The sequence below is a fragment of the Pundamilia nyererei genome, unplaced genomic scaffold (genome assembly GCF_000239375.1).
Source record: "Pundamilia nyererei isolate P.nyererei 1_Seehausen unplaced genomic scaffold, PunNye1.0 scaffold00151, whole genome shotgun sequence".
In the NCBI taxonomy this organism is placed as follows: domain Eukaryota; kingdom Metazoa; phylum Chordata; class Actinopteri; order Cichliformes; family Cichlidae; genus Pundamilia; species Pundamilia nyererei.
Genome location: NW_005187552.1, coordinates 1,412,458 through 1,434,690, shown reverse-complemented (window position 1 = coordinate 1,434,690; position 22,233 = coordinate 1,412,458). Strand labels below are relative to the sequence as shown.

The 22,233-nt window shown below is 42.3% G+C and overlaps 2 protein-coding genes across 2 annotated transcripts; one reads left to right on the top strand and one right to left on the bottom strand.

Annotated features, from left to right (window-relative positions):
• Positions 1–538: 538 nt before the first annotated feature.
• ttc5 (tetratricopeptide repeat domain 5) lies at positions 539–6,666 on the bottom strand. Its single transcript, XM_005744941.2, has 9 exons — positions 6,400–6,666; positions 4,470–4,602; positions 4,162–4,373; positions 2,572–2,722; positions 2,388–2,479; positions 2,064–2,267; positions 1,213–1,427; positions 954–1,098; positions 539–867 (listed from the first exon to the last, which is right to left on the bottom strand). Exons 1-9 carry the CDS (start codon positions 6,460–6,462, stop codon positions 748–750), a joined length of 1,335 nt encoding a protein of 444 aa, XP_005744998.1. The 5' UTR covers positions 6,463–6,666; the 3' UTR covers positions 539–747.
• A 207-nt stretch (positions 6,667–6,873) lies between these two features.
• On the top strand, positions 6,874–12,071 carry mettl3 (methyltransferase like 3). The gene is made up of 11 exons (XM_005744942.2): positions 6,874–7,108; positions 8,240–8,430; positions 8,523–8,987; positions 9,100–9,275; positions 9,854–10,067; positions 10,182–10,369; positions 11,140–11,178; positions 11,261–11,369; positions 11,535–11,600; positions 11,683–11,795; positions 11,877–12,071. Exons 1-11 carry the CDS (start codon positions 7,006–7,008, stop codon positions 11,995–11,997), a joined length of 1,785 nt encoding a protein of 594 aa, XP_005744999.1. The 5' UTR covers positions 6,874–7,005; the 3' UTR covers positions 11,998–12,071.
• Positions 12,072–22,233: the final 10,162 nt, after the last annotated feature.

The following is a 22,233-nucleotide window of genomic DNA, read 5'->3' as shown; positions in this document are numbered from 1 at the left end:
TTTATAGCCATGCTTCAGTTCATTGAGGTCTGGACTTTGACTGGGTCACTGCATAATCGTGTAGTCCTGTAGAAAACCGTCATTTTCACATCACTGTATGCATCCTGTTATACAAAGCAGGAAGCCTTAAACCTGAGCTGTGATCAGTTCTTTATTGGGATCCAAGATGTGATGTGAATGAGTTTTTCACTGCAAAACCAAAGCAGTGCAAGCCAGGCCATAAAAACTGGTTTGTGGAGACATGAGTTACAGTGGATAGACAGCATGCTGAAAGTTGATCATCAGGCCATGTCACAACTTTAAATAAAAAAAAAAAAAGGTTAAAAATCATAATGACAGCTGAATTTAATTCAGTTGCATCAGTTTCACCAAGGGCTTTGTTACATTACTACTTTTAACAAAAAAAACAAAAAAAGTACTACTTATGGGACAACTCAAAATGTCTTTTGTTTTTTTGAGAACTTTAGTTTTAAACATACAAGAAAAAAAAAAATACACTTAAAACATGATACATATTTTTTCTCTCTCCTTTTTTTTTTGAGGTCACAACTGTCACGTCACAGGTTCTTTCCTTTACAGATAACCCACGTTCGGCCCCACACCCACAAAGTATAAAAAAGGTTTATAAATACAAAGAAATGTAACACGGTGACCTATTTACAGATCTGCATAAAACTGCTACAAATACTTCAAAATCCAGCAAAGAGAGAAAACGAGAAAGCTTGGTCCTTGGGCTTTCAGTCTGCTTCACTCGCTCTGAGGCTTGTAGCTGACGGAGGCAGCGATCTGACTTTTAACGTTTTGCTTCTTGCCGTTGACGATGAGCAGCAGAGGAGAGTCCACTCGTATACTTCTAAAATCAAGTGACTGGTAGAGAGGACAGGAGAAGGTCACATACTCAGTCAGACGTTATTGCGTTGATTGTAAACAGCATTCATTAATGCAACACTTACCTTATCTTTATGGGTTATACTGTGTCGTTTAACTTGAGGTTCAGGAATGACTACAGAATCTCCTATTAGGACGCCCCAGCTATCTGCTGTGTTGTAAACCATCACCACTATACAAGTCTCCTCACTGTCCACCATGCCAAACGTACTGGAGGAAAAATAAAAAAGAAGATTGTAAGATTTTACATTGCTTCACTTTTACAGCCAGAGTCGAGCTGCACGTGCATTAAAGGACCATTACTGTTAAATAAGATTCTCTTACAAGGCCATGCGACCCTCAGAGGCCAGGCTGAACACCACCTTCCCCAGAGCGGCCACCCCAGCATTGTGGCCATGTGTCAGGGAGGAAAGTGTCCGGGGTTCCAGGCTGCCCACACGGCCTGCCGGGGAGCGAAACTGAGGAGACGAGCAGGGGCCCAAAGCAGACGTGTTGAGGTTCGACAGCATCGTCCGTAACCGGCGGGCTTTCACCTTCCCCTGAACACACAAGGCAGACTGAAGCTTAAGGGAAAAACTAGAGTCAAATGTGCTCTTTGCTGCCATCATGTGGTAAAAAAAACAACTTGTATGTCACTCTGATAAGCATTTATAACAGTGGAAGCAAACAGGCTCAAAGGTCATGTGCTACTCATACACATAACTACGACTAACAATAAAGACAACGTGTGTAATAAAAAGATGACATTAAAGAAATTATGTGATCTTAAAATACTTGAATTACGTTTAACCACTTCAGTTAACTCTACTCTTCTTTTCTTTTTTTAAATCCATACTTGACTCAATGACATGATTTCTGTAGCCATTATTTTGTGTCAGGAGTCGAGAGCTACATCATTTAGATTACCCTTTTACTCTAGACAGATATCACTTTGCTGCCACTGATTACATGTCAATCATTAACATTTTGGAGTATTACCAGGTATTTTACAGCATCAGTGTGTCAGAGCCTACTTAGTCATTGTTGATAATATTAAATCTGGTGGTGGCTGATAAACCACCTTGGAGACTCTTAGCACGACCAAATCACAGCATGATTTTCACCGACTTCTTTTCTGTACGTTTTTGTAACAGGACATAAACAGTATGCCGGTACTTTTGTAAAGAGTCTCCTACCTTGTTCTGTAGGAGTTCGGTCACTTTCTCCAAATATTCCAGCAGCTGCTTCTCTCTCTCTGGTGGCTCCTTCCAGCCGGGGTCGAGCTCGGCGGCTCGACTGTAGCCGGCGAGCGCAGACCCGTACATCTCCTCGTACTGGAACAGTGTGGATCTGTTGAAATGCAGCTCTGGGTAACAAGAGGCAGCTCGATCCACCGTCTCCTACACAGGAGGAAAACGGGAATAAAATACAGATGCGCATGTTGATTATTTATTTACGGTATTCATTTTATTATTTATCGGTATTCCCTCTGGTGTGTATCCGTTTAAGTCTGTACGCACAGATTGTGTGTAGGCACTTAGAGCTTGTTGAGATAGCTGTGGATTCTGTCCACAAGTGAAAAACAGCGACACGTAGGCATTTCCCAGGATATCTGTAAAAACAAAGGCAGAACGACATGAATTAATGCCCCAACAGTCTTTAGCATCTCTAACAAAGAGCACCGTCTGTCTTCACTCTACTCACACCAGGACGTCCCATCCTTCACGTCCAGCTGCACGGCCTGCCGGGCCATGTCCACGCTTTCCAGCACCTGCTTGCCGTGAGCGTCGTTGTCAGCCGCGGGCAGCTGCCTCAGCACCATGGACAAGTTACGAAGAGACACTTTGTTCTTGCTCTACAGAGGTGGAAAACAAAACATACTAACATGAATGAATCCTAACAGAAAGGATAGGAGAGGTTATCTGGATTAATGCTCAGAAATAGCTTTTCAATTCACCAGGTGTTGTTGCAGAACACTTTGGTGGAAGTACTGACAGGGATTGGAAAAGCAGGCATATTTCTCCCACATTGGTTGTCTGTTATATCCAGAATTGAATTAAAAATCCTGCTCCTCACAAACAAAGTCTTGAATAATCAGGCTCTCGTCTTAAAGACCTCATAGTACCGCATCGCCCCGTTAGAGCTCTTTGCTCACAGACTGCTGGCTTACTTGTTGTTTATTAGCTTATAGTTAAGCATAGCTGAATCAGGTGACCCTGAACAATCCCTTAGTTATGCTGAAATAAGCTTAGGCTTAAACTTCCCATGATTCACTGAGCATTTCTTCTTCAATCCCTGCTTTTCACTCACAATGTGCTTATCCACCACTATTGTATCAGTCAGTTTTCATTATTAATCTCTGGCTCTCTTCCACTGTGTCACTTTTATCCAGTTTCCCTCCCCTCATCCCCCACAGGTCACTGCAGATGGCTGCTCCTGCCTCAGTCTGGACCTGCCAGGGGTTTCTTCCTGTTAAAAGGGAGTTTTTTCTTCCCACTGTCACCAAGTGCTTGCTCAAAGGGGGAGCGTCTGACTGGGAGTTTTCTCTGTATTATTGCAGGGTCTTTAATATAAAGCGCCTTGAGTGATTTGGCGCTATATAAATAAAACTGAACTGAACGACAGTTTGGCATTTTAAAAATGTGGTAGATTTGTTTTTGACAATATGGCTACATGTTTTTAGCAAACAGCTTTATGTTTTTATACAGTATTAAACAGAACACAAAAGTAAGTTATTGAATATTTTCTTTGCTTACTAAAGTATATAAAGGTCTTTTTTTGTATTACTGATTCTTGTGGTGTGAATGAACGAGTCTGAAACCTTTCCAGCTTTACCAAAGTCAACAACTACCCATCACACACGTCCAAAGAGCTGAACAGATTGTTCAGATAACTAACTATGGTTGCGATTAAAGCGTCAGACCAACAACTATGGAGATAATGAGCTAATATAATATAATAATCTAACAGATCTGTCTGCCTGAGCAGAGATCAGCTGAACACAAACCAATTTGAAGTGGATTTTGTGTTTCCTGGTTTGGGTTCAATGATTAGAAATGTGGAGATTGTTTCACCAGTAACTGGAAACTTGGGTCACATCACATAAACTGAAAATGTATTAATATGTGTATAATAATCATTCATAATAAAGTTTGAATTACAAGAGATTCCCGGAATAAATTGTGGGGGGAAAAAAAAAATGGAGTAACCTGGTAAAAGCAGGAGTGTTTGCAGGTATGGAATGTGAGAAGACAATAAACCAAAGAGGACAAACCTTCCTTTCTCCATCATTACCTGCTGTAAGGCACCAGTGAAGCAGTTTTTGGCACCGATCAGGTCTCCTTTTTTCCAGTACTGCTCCCCTAACGTGTTCCAGCCCTCCACCAGGCCAGGCTGCAGCTTCACCGCGCGGGACAGACACTCCTCTGCTGCAGCACTGAAGTCTGGAGCCACGTTCAGACATCGTCCCTTTTGCAGCAAGAACTCGGCTTTGTGTTTAAAGGCGTCTGTTGGAAGTTGTAAACGGAGCAGTCGTGAATGAAAGCCTGCAAATTAACTCACTTTTTTTTTTTTTTTTTTTTTTAATTTAAAGAGACCCTTACCTTCTTTTTCCTCCAGCTTCTTCAGCGTTTGTGCCATCTCTTCTGCTACGTCGCTGTGTTTCCGTCCTGCATCCTCCACACTGTGAGTCTCAAAATAACAATCTCTGAACTTATACAGCTCATCCACCAGCTCCTGTCGGGAGAGAAGACAAGAAACAGACATAAAAATAGATCAAAAAGACATTTCTCTTAACCACATCTGCCTGTAGTACAACACTGAGACACAACAACACATCAACAAATACTGCTGAGGAGTGAAACTACCCGAGTAACTAATAATTTAACTAGTACTAACAATTTATACTACACTTGCGAATGTTCTGTGCAAAAGTCTGTAGCCACTGCAGATTTCTTTACACCATGTTAGAAAACAGGTGTACAGCGATTTATTAAAATTAATAAACATATATGGAAATACAGTATACAAAGGCAAAAAAAAGGAGTCTTTGGGAATAGTTCTTGTGGCTTCTTTAATGACATTCAAAGCTCTTCTTTGGATGCTGGCTGCCTTTTGTTCTGTTCTCTGTGAAGATGATCCTAAACCCCTGAAGAAAAACAATGGAGCCACTGCCCATCAGACTTTTTCCACATGGATCAAAATATGACGTTATTATCTGTGTTTAGAATTTCACTAATTTTGATAAGATCTTCAACATCACTGGCTCTCATCAGTACATACTAACAATGATTTGGACCAAAAAACACTGTCATATGTAAAATTTGGGTTCATCACTCCATCAGACCTGTTGCCACTGATTTTCAGTCCAGTTGTTGCGTATGTGGGCATACCACATTTTTCCTATTTCTTAAGTACATGACTTTCAGTTACTGTTCCATCTACTATAGTTATTTTTTTTAAGCCTGTCTTTTCTTGTTTTGTCCACCACTTGTTCAGTTTCCTTATTTTTCTTAAGGACACACTGCACACCATGCATGAGATATAGCATAGTTTTACGCTAATACCTCTTTGGGAATCGCCCATTTGTGCAAAAATACCGTTTTCTGTCTGTCAAGCTGTTATCTTTCGCGTTTTCCATAGATACGACTAAAGAAGTTGGAAGAAATTATGCATTTTTGTGACAAGCTGCTGATAAAAAAAAGTCCCTAAAGATACAATTAAAAATTGGTTCTTTGTCAACATGTTTGTTATGTGTAGACATGACAGCATTTTCAGGCTTGGATGATTCACATTTCACTTTGGAGTCATTTAAACAAACAAACAAACAACAGCATTCCTATGAAAATGGTCAGGTATAAGATCTGGACTGGAAAGGGGTGAAAAAGGAGCCAATATCAAAAGACCTCCATAAAACCTGGAAAACTATTGCTCAAGACCACTGAAAATATTAGTACAAGACTTTTGTGCGGTATTGTGTTACTGCATGTTCACTGTTAGTTTTTTCTCGTTTTCTAAGTTAACCATACTTCGCTCCTAAGTGAACGTCTGCCACACAGTACTCCCAGAGTGAAATATTGGTATTGAAAGAGTTAGTTTTTGTAACATTATAAGGCACGAACCATCGAAGGGCCTGCAGAGAACAAATCAGTACAGCTGCACTCCTCATCCTTGGTGCACTAAACCAGAGGCACCCTGACAATGTGGTGACTCAGCAAGAAGCGTACAGATCAAAGCAAAGCGCGAATATCAGCCCGTTATCTGGTGGTTTAAAGCTGTGGTGTGAAACATCTGTGGCCAATCTAGCTACAGAAGGGTAAGTGTGGCACTCCTGCACCTGACATAGCAGAAAACCTTAAAGCTACTACAAAAAAAAAATCTGTTCTTCGGCGTGACAGCTGCAGCCAGCTGTTGTTTCTGGAGACTCCAAGGAAGCAACACATGACACCGTCCTCACGGGAAGCTAGCCGGGCACAAAGGCTGGAGACAGTCGGAGCATTTGAATAAATGTGTGATTCCGCTGAGAAGAGTTACCTTCATAATCTGCAGCTCGTCTTTGTTTTCCACAGCCTCACCACTCTTCTCCTCTTCCGCCATCTTTGCGTTAGACCATGGAACAGCAGCAAAATCTGACAGCGAGCTGGAACAAAATGCGCCAAGTTACTTAATAACTATTAGATATTAGTCTATACGGTATGTCTGCTGCCACAGAAAGGTAATTTCTTTAAGGAAGCATCGCGAGTGTAGTCTGTTTCAGCACAGAGGAAACGGGCTTTTAATTTCGGCGACGCCGGAAATTGAAGTAGTCCGTACTGAAAACGAATCCGCCTGGAAAATTAACAGATGAAGTTTAACGTGATGACTGATTTAGTTACCAACATGCCACTTTCGTAGACTGAGATATATATGTATTATATTTTACATCATATACTCTCAATCCTAAAACCACGACAAATCACTACGAAAGCGGAACGTTTAATCCTAATCAACCCGTGTGCTACCCGACACACGTTTTCGTGTTGCACCGTACCCGCTTCCCTCCAAGGGTGGACTGGATTCAACTTTTGTTTAGTTTCCCGGACACTCGGTGCTCGGTGAGGCCAGTATTGGTGTTTTTCCTGCAGCTGAGTCCAGCTCGTCATGTCGGACACATGGAGCAACATCCAGGCGCACAAGAAGCAGCTGGACTCTCTGCGGGAGAGGCTGCAGCGACGGCGGAAAGACCCGGCTCAGCTGTCCGCCGGTAGGTTCAGGCCGGGCAGTGCCCAGCTAACGCTGGTATTGATACCAAAGGGGTAGTTCCCCCCATATATTTAACTTTACGTATCTTAACTCAGGTCTGCAGCGCTTTGCAGCCATCTAGACTGTGTAAGCTGCCGTATTATGGCGATATCGTTTTCCTCTTGTGCTCTAAGCGCCAAATTACAATTAGAAAAGCTTACTAGAAACAAGGAAAGAAGGGGGGGGGGGTCATCCGCTAACCTTTCTGTGAGTGGTTTAATTAAAGAACGTAATATAGTTGTTACTATGTCTAAACTACACCTTTCAACCATATCACTGGTGTCACTGACGGTGTGGCAAGATGTAAATAAACATCAGTGGGTCCCCTCTCAGCTGAGATCAAAGCCTCTCCATCCTGTCTGCACTCTTGTCTCTTGTCTTTTGCTTTGATGGTGTATTAAGTTAATTGGGGGTTTTAAATCGGATTCGAAGCGCTTAACGTTTATAGGATAAAATGATTGTGTTTAGATGTGATTGAAGTGCTCGGTAAATCTTGAAAAGCACAGAAATGCGCTCCAGTCCATTCATTTAGTAGCTGATTTAATTGAGCGAATTTGCCTTCGCTGGCAAAAGGGGACCTGAGTTTTATCAAATGAAGGTGGGGTTTTAAACTAACAAAATACTGTGTTCATTCTTGCTAAATGTGATGCAACAAAGACATTACTATCTATATTATTGATCAGTCAGGTATTTTGTTACAGATAACCAGTAAATTTAGCTCAGAGTATCCAGCAGTTGTAGTAATTTGCTATAAAGCTGCCTAAGCTCATTTGCTTTGATGCCATGCTGGGGATGTAGCAGTGTATATCAACAGTACAAGCGCTGGACATTTACCGATGGCAGTAATTGATATAAGCTGAAAAACTTTAAAGCAGTTCTGCTGTTTCACTATGAAGATTTCCCTAATTCCTCAAAACAAAAAGGAGAAACAAACAACAACAAAGGATGATTCTTGTACCATTAAATTAAACAACTATTTTTATAATTACTTAACCTTTTTATCTGAAAGTTATGAAACGTTTCAGGAATTTAAAATGGGAAATATTGACAATTTTCTCTGAACTTGGTGCTTCATCTTTTGTTGTCCCCTCAGATGGTGGTGGCAGCACAGACGGCACCACAGTCAGGAGTGACAGCCCTGCCCCAGCAGTTCCATCCACCTCGCAGGAGGAAACAGAAAAACCACCAGACCCTGAACTGGAGAAGAGGCTGCTGGGATATCTGTCTGATCTGAGTCTCACACTGCCAACAGACTCCCTTTCCATCACAAATGAACTCAACAGTGTGAGTTTTTGTCTCCGGTGCTCGTGTTATCCTTGAACTCAGTGATGTGGGTTTATTTTTGACATCTCTGTTTTGTTTGCTTCTCGTCACAGTCAGAAACAGCCGTTAGCCACGGCTGCATCCAGAGCCTGCTGCTTAAATTCTCTGCTCAGGAGCTCATCGAGGTCCGAGAGCCCACCTCGGCTCCTTCTTCTTCTACAACTTCCTCCTCCACGTCAACCCCCACGGTGGTCATAGCTGTGGACCACACAAAACTTTGGGCTATGATTGGATCTGTAGCTGGAGCCCAGAGAACTGGAGTCAAGAGAAAAGCAGAAGACCAAATGCACAGCAAAAGGGCTGCAGGCTACTCGCCCTCGCTTCAGAGCTCTGCTTCTCCTCCTCACTCGTCAACCACATCGCTGACGCCGGCCTCCTCCTCAGAGCCGGGGCCTTCGGCGTCAGGGAGCGGGACGGAGAAGAAGGGCAGGAGCAGTAAAAGCCAGTCGTCTCATTTGGACATGGAGATCGAAAGCCTCCTGAACCAACAGTCCACCAAGGAGCAGCAGAGCAAGAAGGTAACAGAGAGTTTTTGTTGTTGTTGTTGCTGTTTTTGTTTCTTTTGTAACTGATTAAAAATCGGCGTTTCGTTACTGCTGCAGTTATCACGTGACTCTCTTTCGCATCCAGTTAAGCCGAGAGATTCTGGAGCTGCTGAACGCCAGCACAGCCAAGGAGCAGTCCATCGTGGAAAAGTTCAGATCCCGCGGCCGAGCTCAGGTCCAAGAGTTCTGCGATCACGGGACCAAAGAAGAATGTGTTCGCGCTGGAGACACGCCTCAGCCATGCACCAAGTTACACTTTCGGTCTGTATTTGCTTCACAAAGTCTGACACTGTTACAGACAAGTAACTGTAACTAACAAGACTGAAAGTTTATTTCCATGACGGTCCTGGATTGTCCAAATCACGAGAATACAGGCTGCTGTGCTACAGCTAGAAAAGAGCGTATCATAAATATGGGAAATTCTAGCTGACCTGCTAAGTACATTTACCCATTAATTGCTTTGTTTTTCAAGTATAGCAAACATCCAAAAGTGTTTGAGTAATACTCTCTTTGGCCTCCAGGTGGCACTGTGATTATGCTAAATACTGTTTGATATAAATATGAGACACACCACGTTTTGAGAGTGTCCTGCTCATACATGTGTCTAATGTGCTGCACCAGAAGTTTTATTTTGCATCATTTTAAGTTTTCTAATGCATAAAGTTTGGAAAACTGTCCTACATAAAAAAGGGATTCTCGGCCCACTATTATGTTCATGTGAGCATTTAACAGCTTAAACCTTGCATTAACCAGCCATGCACCAAGTTACACTTTCGGTCTGTATTTGCGTCACAATTTTTTTTAACTTTGTGATGTTAACTTTATGTTTTGTCATGCAGTCGCATCATCAACAAGCACACAGACGAGAGCCTCGGCGACTGCTCCTTCCTCAACACCTGTTTCCACATGGACACCTGTAAGTACGTCCACTATGAGATCGACAGCCCCCCGGAGACCGAGGGGAACCTGCTGGGGCCCCAGGCGGGGACCACAGAGCTTGGTCTCCACGCAGGGGACGCCGACAGCAATGTGGGCAAACTCTTCCCTTCACAGGTGAGGAGGAGGATGGGGATGATTTAAAAGAAGCCTATGAGACTGGACGCATTCGTGTGTCATAATGTCTTTTAAAATCGTAAAATAGTGTGATTTATGTGCTTTGGTACTCAGTGGATCTGCTGTGATATCCGCTACCTGGACGTGTCCATCCTGGGTAAGTTCGCCGTAGTGATGGCTGACCCTCCCTGGGACATCCACATGGAGCTGCCCTACGGTACTCTGACCGATGACGAGATGAGAAAACTGAACATCCCCATCCTGCAGGATGACGGCTTCCTCTTCCTCTGGGTCACTGGCAGGTAACTAAAAAGAAGTCCAGAAGTCTGGCTCAGTTAGCAGGACAGCTGACCACTTTATGTCAACATTTAACTCATAGCTGAATGTTTCATTTGATCTACAAATTAACGCCCCTCAGCCTGTTTAAGTTAAACTTCTAGAGAATAATGGCGGCTTTTTTCCTATGAAACGCTTTCCCTTAAGATGAGACTTCACCTAGTTCACTACAATTTAATATAAACGTTTTAAAGTCTAGATTAGATAAATAGATCGATAGATAGATAGAAGCTTGGGCAACAGACAGTCATTGACAGAATGAAAGACTGGGTAAAGAAATGGGGCATGTCGTCATTCAGCAAGGCTCTAAAGAAGTAGACTTTTAGCTGGGAACAAGGTGTTTAAGTGAGCAGTGCACATATGCCCAACATTAACATGTGGCGGTGATGGGGAAAACCTGGTGGCTTAGTTTGCATTGGCTTAGCAAATAAATCTATCGAACAGGGAACTTGCACAATGCTTCTCTGTTCTCGTTAATATGACATCGGCTGCAGGGTGCCAGATCTCTACAGTTTTACATTCACTCGTCATAAATGATGAGAGGCCCGGTCAGTGTTTGCGTACAGCTCTTCACTCAGCTTCAGCACGACAGGAAGCTGGCACTACTTTGTGCTGCTATTCAGGTTAATTATTTACCCAAGAAGGTAACTACATGTCTGACAACTGATATTTCCCCCAATCCTAAACATTATTCTTAGAAATGGTATTCAGACTCAACGTTCTCTTCCTGTTTCAGGGCCATGGAGCTGGGCAGAGAGTGCCTCAGCCTTTGGGGGTAAGTTTTGCCTTTCTGTCACCATCGTGTCATATTTTTCCCCTTATTTTTTAATCATTTTGCCTTTATCCTCCTCTCTCAGCTATGAGCGTGTGGATGAAATCATTTGGGTGAAAACCAACCAGCTCCAGAGAATCATCCGCACCGGCAGGACGGGTCATTGGCTGAACCACGGGAAGGAGCACTGCCTGGTAGGTTTGAACCAATCTCAGTGTTATACTGTGAGGACGGTCCCGTTGGGGTTCGGGCTCGAGGAATTTAACCTTCAGCAACTTTTTGCTTTTGTCGTTCTTAACCGTCCAGTAGCTGAAATAGCTGAACCTGTGTTGTCTCATTCTAAACGTGTTTGTCTTCAGGTTGGTGTAAAAGGAAACCCGCAGGGGTTCAACAGGGGTTTGGACTGTGATGTCATCGTGGCAGAGGTAAACAGCTGTAAATCCTCTGTTATACGTGGTGTCATTACCCATAATTCCTTCAGCCTGAGTCATGTCTGTGTGCTCTCAGGTCCGCTCCACGAGTCACAAGCCAGACGAGATCTACGGCATGATAGAGAGACTCTCACCCGGCACCAGGAAGATTGAGCTCTTTGGTCGACCCCACAATGTCCAGCCTAACTGGTAACATACCATCATGCTTTAATTTAGAGACCAGCGAGCTGCTCTACACACCTCATAACGTCTGTGTCATTTCCTGTCCAGGATAACTCTCGGGAACCAGCTGGACGGCATTCATCTGTTGGATCCCGAGGTCGTGGCTCGGTTTAAGAAACGTTATCCAGACGGCGTCATCTCCAAACCCAAAAACATCCAGTCATCGTAACTGCTCACAACTCTGAAGAAGTTTGTTTTCAAACTGTTTTATTTTTTTTTATACCTGTAAACATTTTTTTAATAAATATTGTCCACTAGATGCCCCGTCTCCATCTTGCCTGTGTACTTTTCACGGCTTCTCTGCACATTATCCATAATGATCGCATCGCCGGGCCTCCACGCGATACCATATTATTGCTATTTTTAGTATTTTGCGATAAAACATGCAACTTATCACATTTTTTCAACAACAAATTGTGTCCTCAAAGCTAAAAGTTTGTCATCTGTTTCATCCAGTAACATAAAGTTATCTCACTTTATTTTTTTTCCTGCAAAATGAGACTGTCAAGCAGACCGTCACTAAAACCTGCCATAAATGTTGCTATAAGGGCGAGCACGTCTGATATCAGTCCATAAGTTGGAAGTTATTTGCAATTTGTTTCTGATAACACTCCAATTAACTGCGCTAAATCATCAAAAATCACATCTGCTGTTGTCTACACAAACAGAAATTCACATTTAACTATTAGACTTGCACTCAGTAAACTTCCTGTTCCATAGTAATATAACCAGAAAACAAACAGTAGGCAGCCAGTCGAGTTGGGCTCATGTGCCTGAGCTTATTCTGAGTTAGGAAGCAGCTTTGTTAAGGTCAGTGTCCAGTGTTGAACCGCGAGTTTGCTTGGGTGATGTTTTTTGCAGATGGTCGTGCACGAGAGGAGCCCTCTTGTTTGTAGCATTCCTGGAGTATTTGAATTTAGTTTTTAGAAAATGCCAATATTTGGTATCCTTGTGTCTTCACAACATTGTCAAACAATATATCCCCCAGCCCAAAAAAAACACACCGGAGACATTTTGTTACAACTTATTTTATATTTGCTTAGTTTAGAATGAAGATATTTTTGACATACTCTGGATTTGAACAAGTGATCATTAGTCTTTTTTTTTGATCAGCATTTAACAGTCATAGTTTTTCAATTTGGGCAAATACAGAAAGGTTTTCTTACAAAAAAAAAAACAAAACGTGCAATTTAAAAACACAGCCAGAGCGTCTTTTTTTCTAATTAAAAATATTGATCAGAATCAAGCAAGACTAAGAAAATACCTATCAGAAATAAGCTGCTGTGTAGCTCGGCTTATTTCATACGGTTGCCCTGTGGTGCACAACACAACTGGATTTCAGCAAGCCTTTTTGAAGTATCAGGGCCACCGTAGATCTCACAGATCACTATTAACTATTAACAACACTGCTGTTAAACAGGCTCAGACCTGGTCAGCAGATGTTGCACACAGTCCCACCTCGTGTTTTTACAGTTGATGTCTTTTTATAAAACAGCAAACCATTTTCTGTTTTATTATCTCACTTTAAGCTAGCAGGGTCTGTGTCACAGAGCAGGATTAGAAAGTTAATTCACGAGAATGACTTAATGATGAGGTTTAGATAGTCACACACTTCATCACACTGAATGCTATCTTCCTCCTCTTGCTTTGTGAAACAGCCTTAATTAACTCCAGCCATGATCTAATCAGCAAATTGATCTTTTTCTACAAAGGTAGTCAAAAAAAAAACGAAATATAAAAGAAACACAGTAAAAACAAAAAACACCTTCCAAACAGAAGACAAAGTAATGCACTTATTGGTAGTGAACGCTGTAAACAACTCTCTACATTGTCCTCGCCCTCATCAGTATGCCCGATTGGGCAGCGGATCTACTCGTCTGACTTCTGAGCGCCGTCTCATCCCAGTCCTTTTCCCTCTGTCCTTTGAATCTGACGAATCATTAGCAGTTGTGTGCGAGCAGCGAGGAACAAGCAGTTAAAAGACAAACTGTGGTTCTGCAACTCTACCGCCATTCCCATTTAAAGGTGGCGTCAAAATGTGTTTGCTCTACTATCGGGCTCCAAGCATAAACCGAGTCCATTCAAGTCCTATGAAGCCCTGGGTCTTCCTCAGTAGGTGGCATCCACTGCATTGATGTTGCTGTCCAGCTGGTGTCTGAAAGAAAGCCGGGCCTTGGTGGAGAAATAGATCTGGGAACCCCGATTGATGCTTCCTGTTCCTTCGCTGTCACTCCCCCAGGATGTCGTAGAGGACAGACGTGGCTTCATCTCCTCCACAGGCACTGTATGGGTGGCAGATAGAGAGTCAAGCGGTTTGTTCTGCATTTGATTTTCTCATACAGTTGGAATATACAGGAGGTGGTGCTCACCTGGAGGGGGCGGGCACTGCCTGCTCTTGCAGCGCTCTTTGCAGCGTCTGTAGAAGGGAAAGCACTGTAACATCTTCACACCCATGACAGAGATGCCTGAGGAGAGAAAGAAGTGAAGAAAGACATAAATATAAGTGAGCTGATTGGAAAGTACGCAAGCCTTCCACGAGCTTTCTCTCCAATATGAAGTAAGCCGAGTTAAACCATTGTGACAACACTTCTTCCACAGCTCGCACTTAAGCCGCCTCATCACAGCCACAGCAGCTCTGCTGACAGTTCATCGTCTCCTCACCAGGTCACCGTTTAATGGAATTATGATGCTGCGCTTCACCAGCGCGACCGCTTAATGTAAGCTGACAGTATCACCGAATGGCACGGCGGCCCAGCAACCAACCACTCAGTCACTATTTACCACTCCATCACCACCACCCTCCGCGCCGTCTAATCCTGGAACAGGACGTCAGTGCACTACAGCAGCCAGGGCGAATGATAAGCTCTCTTTTGACAAGCAAAGACATTTTACACAGAGGTCGTCTGATGTAGGCACATCACAGCTGACAGCCTCATATCTCATATCAGCAAAAACTTCAGTTTCTCAAATTTGCCTCTAAATCTGTTGTTTTAACTGATATTGAAGAGCAAAAATCAAACTTTTTTTTTTTTTTTTTTTTAAACAGCTGCTCAACCTCGACCTATCTGCAGAGCTCGACCCAGACATGTCTGTCAAATTCATGATTTCCCTGTGGACTGTCCGCCTTTCTGCAGCGGGGAGATAAAGGGTCACATGACGGCACAGAGCTGTAGCTGCTTAGAAAGAAAAAAGGTATTTATTTTAGGCTAATCAGGTTAAGAAATAGGTCAGGTGAAATAGAGCAGAGGGAGCTGATGGACGTTGACAGTTTCTATTGTAGCTGCGCAGAGAAGTGCAAGAGCTCATTCCTCACATGCCAGTCTAATAAATGTTCACATTTAACTGTTACCAGACAAACTTTAAACTGAGGAGATATTTACTGCACTTTCAGATAAAATACATAAAGGATTAATACCATCTAACCACTTAGCAAGATTTCCTATCAGTAATGATTACAGTAATTCTTTTGAGGTAGGGCAACAGTGAAGTATGGAATGAATAACTGGCATCTGCACTGGTGGATGTTTTACTTCCCTTTGGGGTCTTTACAAATTGACAAAAGCAGAAGAAGGGAAAAATTGATGTTTAAGTGTTGCACAACTGCAAATATTTGCACACAAAAAACCACAAAGTGAAGCAAAAAGGATTCAAGATGTGACACAAAGCAGGCACGATTTTCTCCGGGTGTGATGTCTTTGTAGGATCGATGATGGATGGACAGGGAGCTTCAGACTTCAGTGTCCAGAGACCTGCAGTATAATTGTTTTGTCATGGTTGGCTAAAGATGAAAAGCTGAATTTATCAATATTATTTTTTAAATGCTGAGCTTTTTTTTCATTAAATATAGTTATATATGATATCTCTTATATGATGTACACCTTTTTAAACAGTCATGCAGGGCTTAAAGTGTACATTGACATCCTCATTATGACATGAGTGCCCAACCCCACCATTCGTTTAAAGGGATACAGTAATAATCAGCTCCTTATTTGCATTTTGGGTTGTTGTTTTTTTTTTATTGGAATTAAACCTTCAGCCAGTTAGTCACAATATTTATGATCAGAGCAGGTTTGATCCTAATCCTCCCACCTCTGTCTGAAGTAAACCTCGTCACTCTGATGGGGAAACCTCTTTTAGTTTGATAATTCACTGAGCCTCACTGTTTATTCATCCCAGAGGCACGTTTAGATATCTGATCGCAAACTGTAAACTGTGATTGCAACATAGAGAAAGGCAATCCTGGTTAAATATACAACCCCCCAAAAACCCCGCCCCGACAACTATTTACTGCTGACTGGTCGTGCTGCCTGACTCAGTGAGGCAGACGTGACAGCTCGCACATACCCACGGTCTCAGAGCTGCTACACCCCGTCACAGACAAGCCAATGGGGGAGGTATGTGTCCATTAAGTGTGAAACTCTGACACTAATTTCACAGCCACCCTGTTTCTTGACAAATTCTCACAGTACGAGCGTTTTTTCCTCCTCTATTTCCAACCATCCGATACTCCTCCCATCTGCATTTCAGTCAGGTGTGGCTCTGAAACCTTATGCCATCTACACGCACAGTGACTCCATTATGTTTAGGTCAATTTAGAGGTTCTGGGAAATCACAGTATAGCACGGGAACAGGGACAGTACAGAGTTTGAACCAGTTTCATACACACACACACAAACGCGCACACAATATGAAGGGCTGGTCAGTAGTGAGGAATTTTGGGCACAGATCTTGGTTGGCTGTGGGGGTCTGGCAGCACACAGTAGGCCTGGGAGCATGAAAAAGAAAAACAACCTCAGATGGCACACACACACACACACACAAAGAAGGGAGGGGGCAAGAGGAAAAGCACTTAAGGCAAAGGACAAAATAAAGAAGGCTGAGGATGGGATGAGAAAGAGCAGAAATGGAAGACGACTAAGAAAAACATCATCATAAATTATTTTTAAAAAAGGCTTACAGTCACAAAAGGAGGATAGGAGTGATGAGGAAAAGTGGGGAAAGGGTTTGTGACTGTTAGGATCCCATGCCTGTTTGTCACAGCGGAGAGTTCAGCCTGCAGGCAGCTATGTGGTTAACATGCCGCTCCTAAATAATGCAGTTTTACTTGTTCAATTAGCGCCGCTTTGCTGGTGAAGCTGAAGGTTGCGCAATCCCTCCGAGAAACATTAGCGAGCGGCTTCTGGCTCACGATCTATGCCAGTATTGTGTCACATCATTTAAAGCACATGTCTGTGCATGTGCGTGTGAGTGTGTGTCGTTGACGAAACCTAACAGAATAATTATGAAACTTAAGCTAAATTAAATCTGATCTCTTCATATATTTTGTACCCTCCACAAATGCCACCGATCCTCTCTGTCTGCACTCTTCAAAGCACATATTCATGCAGGAACATGATAACGATCTTCCCACACTTCCACTCAGCTGGGACTGGGCCTGACCTTTTCCAGTCAGTCCCAGGAGTTTTATTTAAAAATTAATTAATTAATTAAAGTTTAAAAAGGCCAGTCTGCCTGCCACAAAGCTCCATACAGACTTTCCAGACTGGATGACGCACACTCTGTGCACGTCTACCTGCAGATGTCTCTGTGTGCATTAGTAGCAGCATGCAGTCAGCTTTTATTCATATTCATCAGAGATGGAGGATAAAACAGCTTTTAGAACATCTTCCCTTGAATATTCAAAGAAAAGACGGATCAGGCAGTGATGGGCCCGCTCATTTTAAACCTCTACTTCTCTCTGTATTCACGAGACAAGTTGTTTTTAACTCCACAGAAATCTGTCAGCTATTCAGTTGCTCATAAATCAAACAAAGGAATGTAAAGATGCTCAAATTAATCTCATCCAGATGGATTTGAGCATGGGTGTTACCACTATAAAATATCAATTTGTGAAATTTCTTCCAGATATTCCACATTTAAAAACATATGTTGTGTTTTTGCAAAGTGGAAGCATTTTAGAGCCACAGCAACTCAGCCAGGGAGTGTCAAACCACGTAAAGTTACAAAGTGAGGTCAACAAACTTCCAAAACTTCCTCTGGCATTAACATCAGCACTAAACTATCAGCTGGGAGCTTCATGGGTTTCTATGCCCGAGCGGCTCCTGTTGAAAAGTGCAGTGGGCCTAGTACTCGATCTAAATGTCATATTTGAACTAATTCTTAAACACTTCAAAATATATTTTTCATAAAATTAACTTACATGATTACACCAAATAGATGGAAAATCTCATGTCACGTCAACATGCTAGCCAGCTAATAACTCAACATGTTTTATTTCAGTGTCTAGATGAGACGCTGATGCTGCACCTTTATGAAACAAGTCCTCTTTTTGATGTAACATTTATGTAACTGTTGAACTATATTTCAAATAAGAGGTTTTTTCTTACAAAAAAAAGAAATCTTTGATGATTTCTGTTTTTAATTTCCTCTAACATGTTTTATGGCTGTTTATTTTTGCCACTACAAGAAAGAAAGAAAGAAAGAAAGAAAGAAAGAAAGAAAGAAAATAGCCAAAATGTTGGATTGTTATCTCAATTTTTTGACTTAGTAACTCAAACTTCTAAGAAAATAACAAAAAAAATAAAGATAATAACTTGATACTCTAAGTTAAGTTGATATTTGTAACAAATCCAGTGTTGTAAACAATCTTCCTCTTACATGCTAGCACTTGTACAACGAGAAACGTCTTTTCATTACTGGTTTATGCTTTTTATGAATCATAAACCACTTTCACGACACTTAACGCTTTCCCATGCCTGAACTTGTTATTTAAAGAAGTTCCCTAACCGGATTGTTAAATCTCCTTGTGCCTATGCTACAGGTACAGAGTGTGTGAGGTGGAGTCCTGTGCGCGCGTACAGGTGGAAGTTTGAATGAAATGCTCGGACTACGCCAGACGGGCTAATCTGAGCTTTCATCTGGAGCACTGCGCGCATCACTCGTGTCTCTGTCTCCTTGAACAACTTTGAGCTGTGCGAAAGGGGCGGTGGCGTTTCCTCCTTGTCTAGGCTATTGAAATGTGTTAAAGTTGGTAGCATGAGGTTAAACATGCTTATAAATCGCATTATTGGACCATAAATCTTGCTGCTAATTAACGCAGAAGAAAGATAAGAAGAAGAATCGGTGACTTATTCACGCGTAAATAATCGAGTGTGACAGGCTGTTGTCAGTAATAGTGTCTTCCATGCGTTGCCAGACAGTGTCATAATCAGGCACCCTCCCACAAACACACACCTCCTCTTCTCACACTTAAGCTGTTTGATAAGAGAAGATCACATACGAGGTTATCTATTTATTCGAACAATAAATCATGACCTACGTGAAGCTTTAACAGAACATTTAAAAAAAAACCCGAGATGCACTCAAGCAAGTTTTTACAATACAACTTGATACAACCTTTCAGTCATGGTTGAATTGAGGGTTAGTTTGATTACTTACCCGATGAAATACTGGATACTGCTGATTTTCTTCTCGCTGTCTACGCGTCTGTTCACTCTTTATCTGCGTCCCCTCATTAAAATGTGCTTCACTCTGTGTCCTTGCTGCGCTGCCTCGTCCTGCACGTCCTGAGATCCGCGTCCTTATTGGCACCGTGGAGAGGTTTCAGTGGCGCGCAGTCGCCGCACTTTAAATAGCTAATCCCCGGAGCATGCTGAATGGACACGCCTGCTTTCTCTCACCCTCCCTCCTTTCTTGTGCGTTCCTCCTGTACACTCTCCCTCCCGGCTAACCCCTCCTCAATGCACGTACTGTAGGCTTGTGCAGTGCTTCCTGCTTGTTGTGCCTCCATCTGCACGTGTTGATGTGGATAAAGCATAAATAGCCGCTTGTGTAGGAAAAACGAAATAACAGGTGCAAAATGACAAGTGAGTTAAGATGATTTTGACTCTCTCAAACTATGATCATGATGTGATCCTTAATATCGTTTGACATCCGGGAGTCAGGTTTTTCTATTTATTCTATACTGATCCATAGAGAGAGCATCACCCCTTTTCTTTCTTTCTTTATATTTTGTACGGTTATGTTTTGTTACCATCAGCATACTGTAGCCAACCCATGTTGTTGCACAAAATGACATTTCCTCTAATATTAGGTCTATGTAAACAAGGCATGAGATTTATGGTTCTCTGATTGGGGCTGGGGATCCTAAAAGTCCTGGACTGTTAGTTGACTTCTGTGTATATTTACATTGCCAACAAATGATGTTGATCGCTTGCACCAGTGTTATCGTTGAAAAACTAAAATTTCCAACAGATAGTGAGAAATCACTTATGTCGGGGTCCTTGTGTAAGGGGTACCTGGCTCCAGAAGGCTTAAAATCATTGCAAACCATAAAAAAATTGATTCACCTTAAGTCACACTTAGTTTCCTACTCAAGATGAAACTGATTATTTATGCCAAAACAAAACGTCAGCTTCAGCTTCAGCTTCAGAACACATCTTGCTATTGACCTACGGTCGGTTTTTCTTTCTGTACCTTCTACAATCTATAATCTAATGGCAGGAATCACGTCTCTTTGTTCATGCCCCCAAAACGTTCACAATATATATTGTTAAGGTCTTCCCGAGAGTCTGCACAGTAATAAAGACTGTGGATTTTGCCCTTTAGATACAGGTAAATAGTGATTTCAGGGAATAAAGGCTTGGCCAGATGTTTATACCTCGTCACCAGTCCAAATGAGTCGCGTGGAGTCAGTTGCAGCCAGCTCAGATTTTGTTGCACACATTTAAAGTCTGTGCCAGCACATGCAGTTAAAAATGATTTTTATATAACTTTGCAAACAGTTTTGTTGTCACTCCTGAACAAGAATGACCAGCTGTATATCAGGTAGGAACAAATGGACAATGCAAATCTCGCTACATGCTTTTTTTCCTGGCTTCTATTTAAGGCTTATCAAAGGCAGTGCTCTGGCTGCAGTGATTTGGAAATTTACCCAGATGAGTTCTTAGAGTGAGTCTGAGCCCGCTGCCCAGAAATCACCCAGGAAGTAGATAGTGAAACAAGAGGCATGCTTTCTAAAACTTGTTCTTCCACTGTGAATGAGGAATTACACATAATTCAACTTTGTTCAGTACAATGCCTTAATAGTTCATTAGAGGACTATAAATTACATTGTTTTTTACTGGAAATCACGCAGTTATTTTGAAGAGCATTTCTATTTTCATATAAACCTTTAGGGTTTATAAAACCAGTCACCTTAGTGGGACTTCAACCTTAACATCATCTGCTACATTGAGCTCAAAGCACCAGAGGTTTCTAATGGTTAAGTGGGTGACGTTTGCTGATTGATTCTGAGTATCTGAGTGTTTTCAACACTTTCCAATTGTCTTCTTACTCTTATTTTAGAGCACTGATTGTCAAAAACACCTGGAATGGATTGAAGACTTAAATGAGCCAAATCTGTATTTTGGGCTGATAGTGAAGCTGCTCTTTAACCGTCTGTCTCCATGAGTTAAAGTCTGCGTTGTGGTCTTAATGGCAGCTGCACACTCACGCTTACAGATTTACACCTGTGGATGTGGGTGAAGGACAGACGTGCCTCAGTGGGACATTCTCTCTAATTTTAAATCTGCCCTGTGAATGATTAACAGCAGGTCAGCAGACCAGAACTATCATGTTAAATCAGACATGCTTAAACAGATGTATCAGCCAGGCAAGTATTTGCTCTGATTTGCTGTTCTTAGTGGAGTTAATGACATTTTAATAGCTTAAAAACTCCATTTCCTTTTTTTGTTCAGCAGATTCTAAACTTGCACCGAAGTGATCCCTCTGCAATGTCACCTCTGTGCGTTCACACACTCTTTCCTATCCTTGTAAGGTGACAAGTGTCCCTGCCAGTCTGCTGGTGGCCTGAATATGATTACGAGGCAACAGTGTGTCGCTTCCTGTGAGTCCACGAGCAGCTTCAGATGTCAGGAGCTAAACCACACCCACTGTCCCACTGGCCTCAAGTACATTTATGATATCAGGCCCTGTCAGCTGAGAGGGGGGGGTTACCTGAGGAGCAAGACGAAGCACTGTCGTACTATTGACACAACCAGTGGCTGAAAGGAGGACTTGAATGGAAAGGGCGGCGACAGAAGTGTGCGTAAAAGCCTTCTAATCAGCAAAGGGGAAAGTCCTCACGCTGCAGAGATGCATCCTGTTGTGCAGGCGACTATGGAAAACAGCACTTCAGCTCTCTTGATGCGCAACCTTTTTCCTGGGCTAAATGGGTCATTTCAAGTGTTACTGTATACAACAGGATGTTGATTTTGTAAATGGTGATCTCCTTAGAGTCAAAAAGAAGGATAAATAAGATTATGCCTCACCATATGACTGACAAGAAGCTTATTCACAGAAAGAAGTGTCATTGGTCAACCTAATTTTGCACCCCTAGTGTCGGTAAAGCTGTTGTTACTGGAAA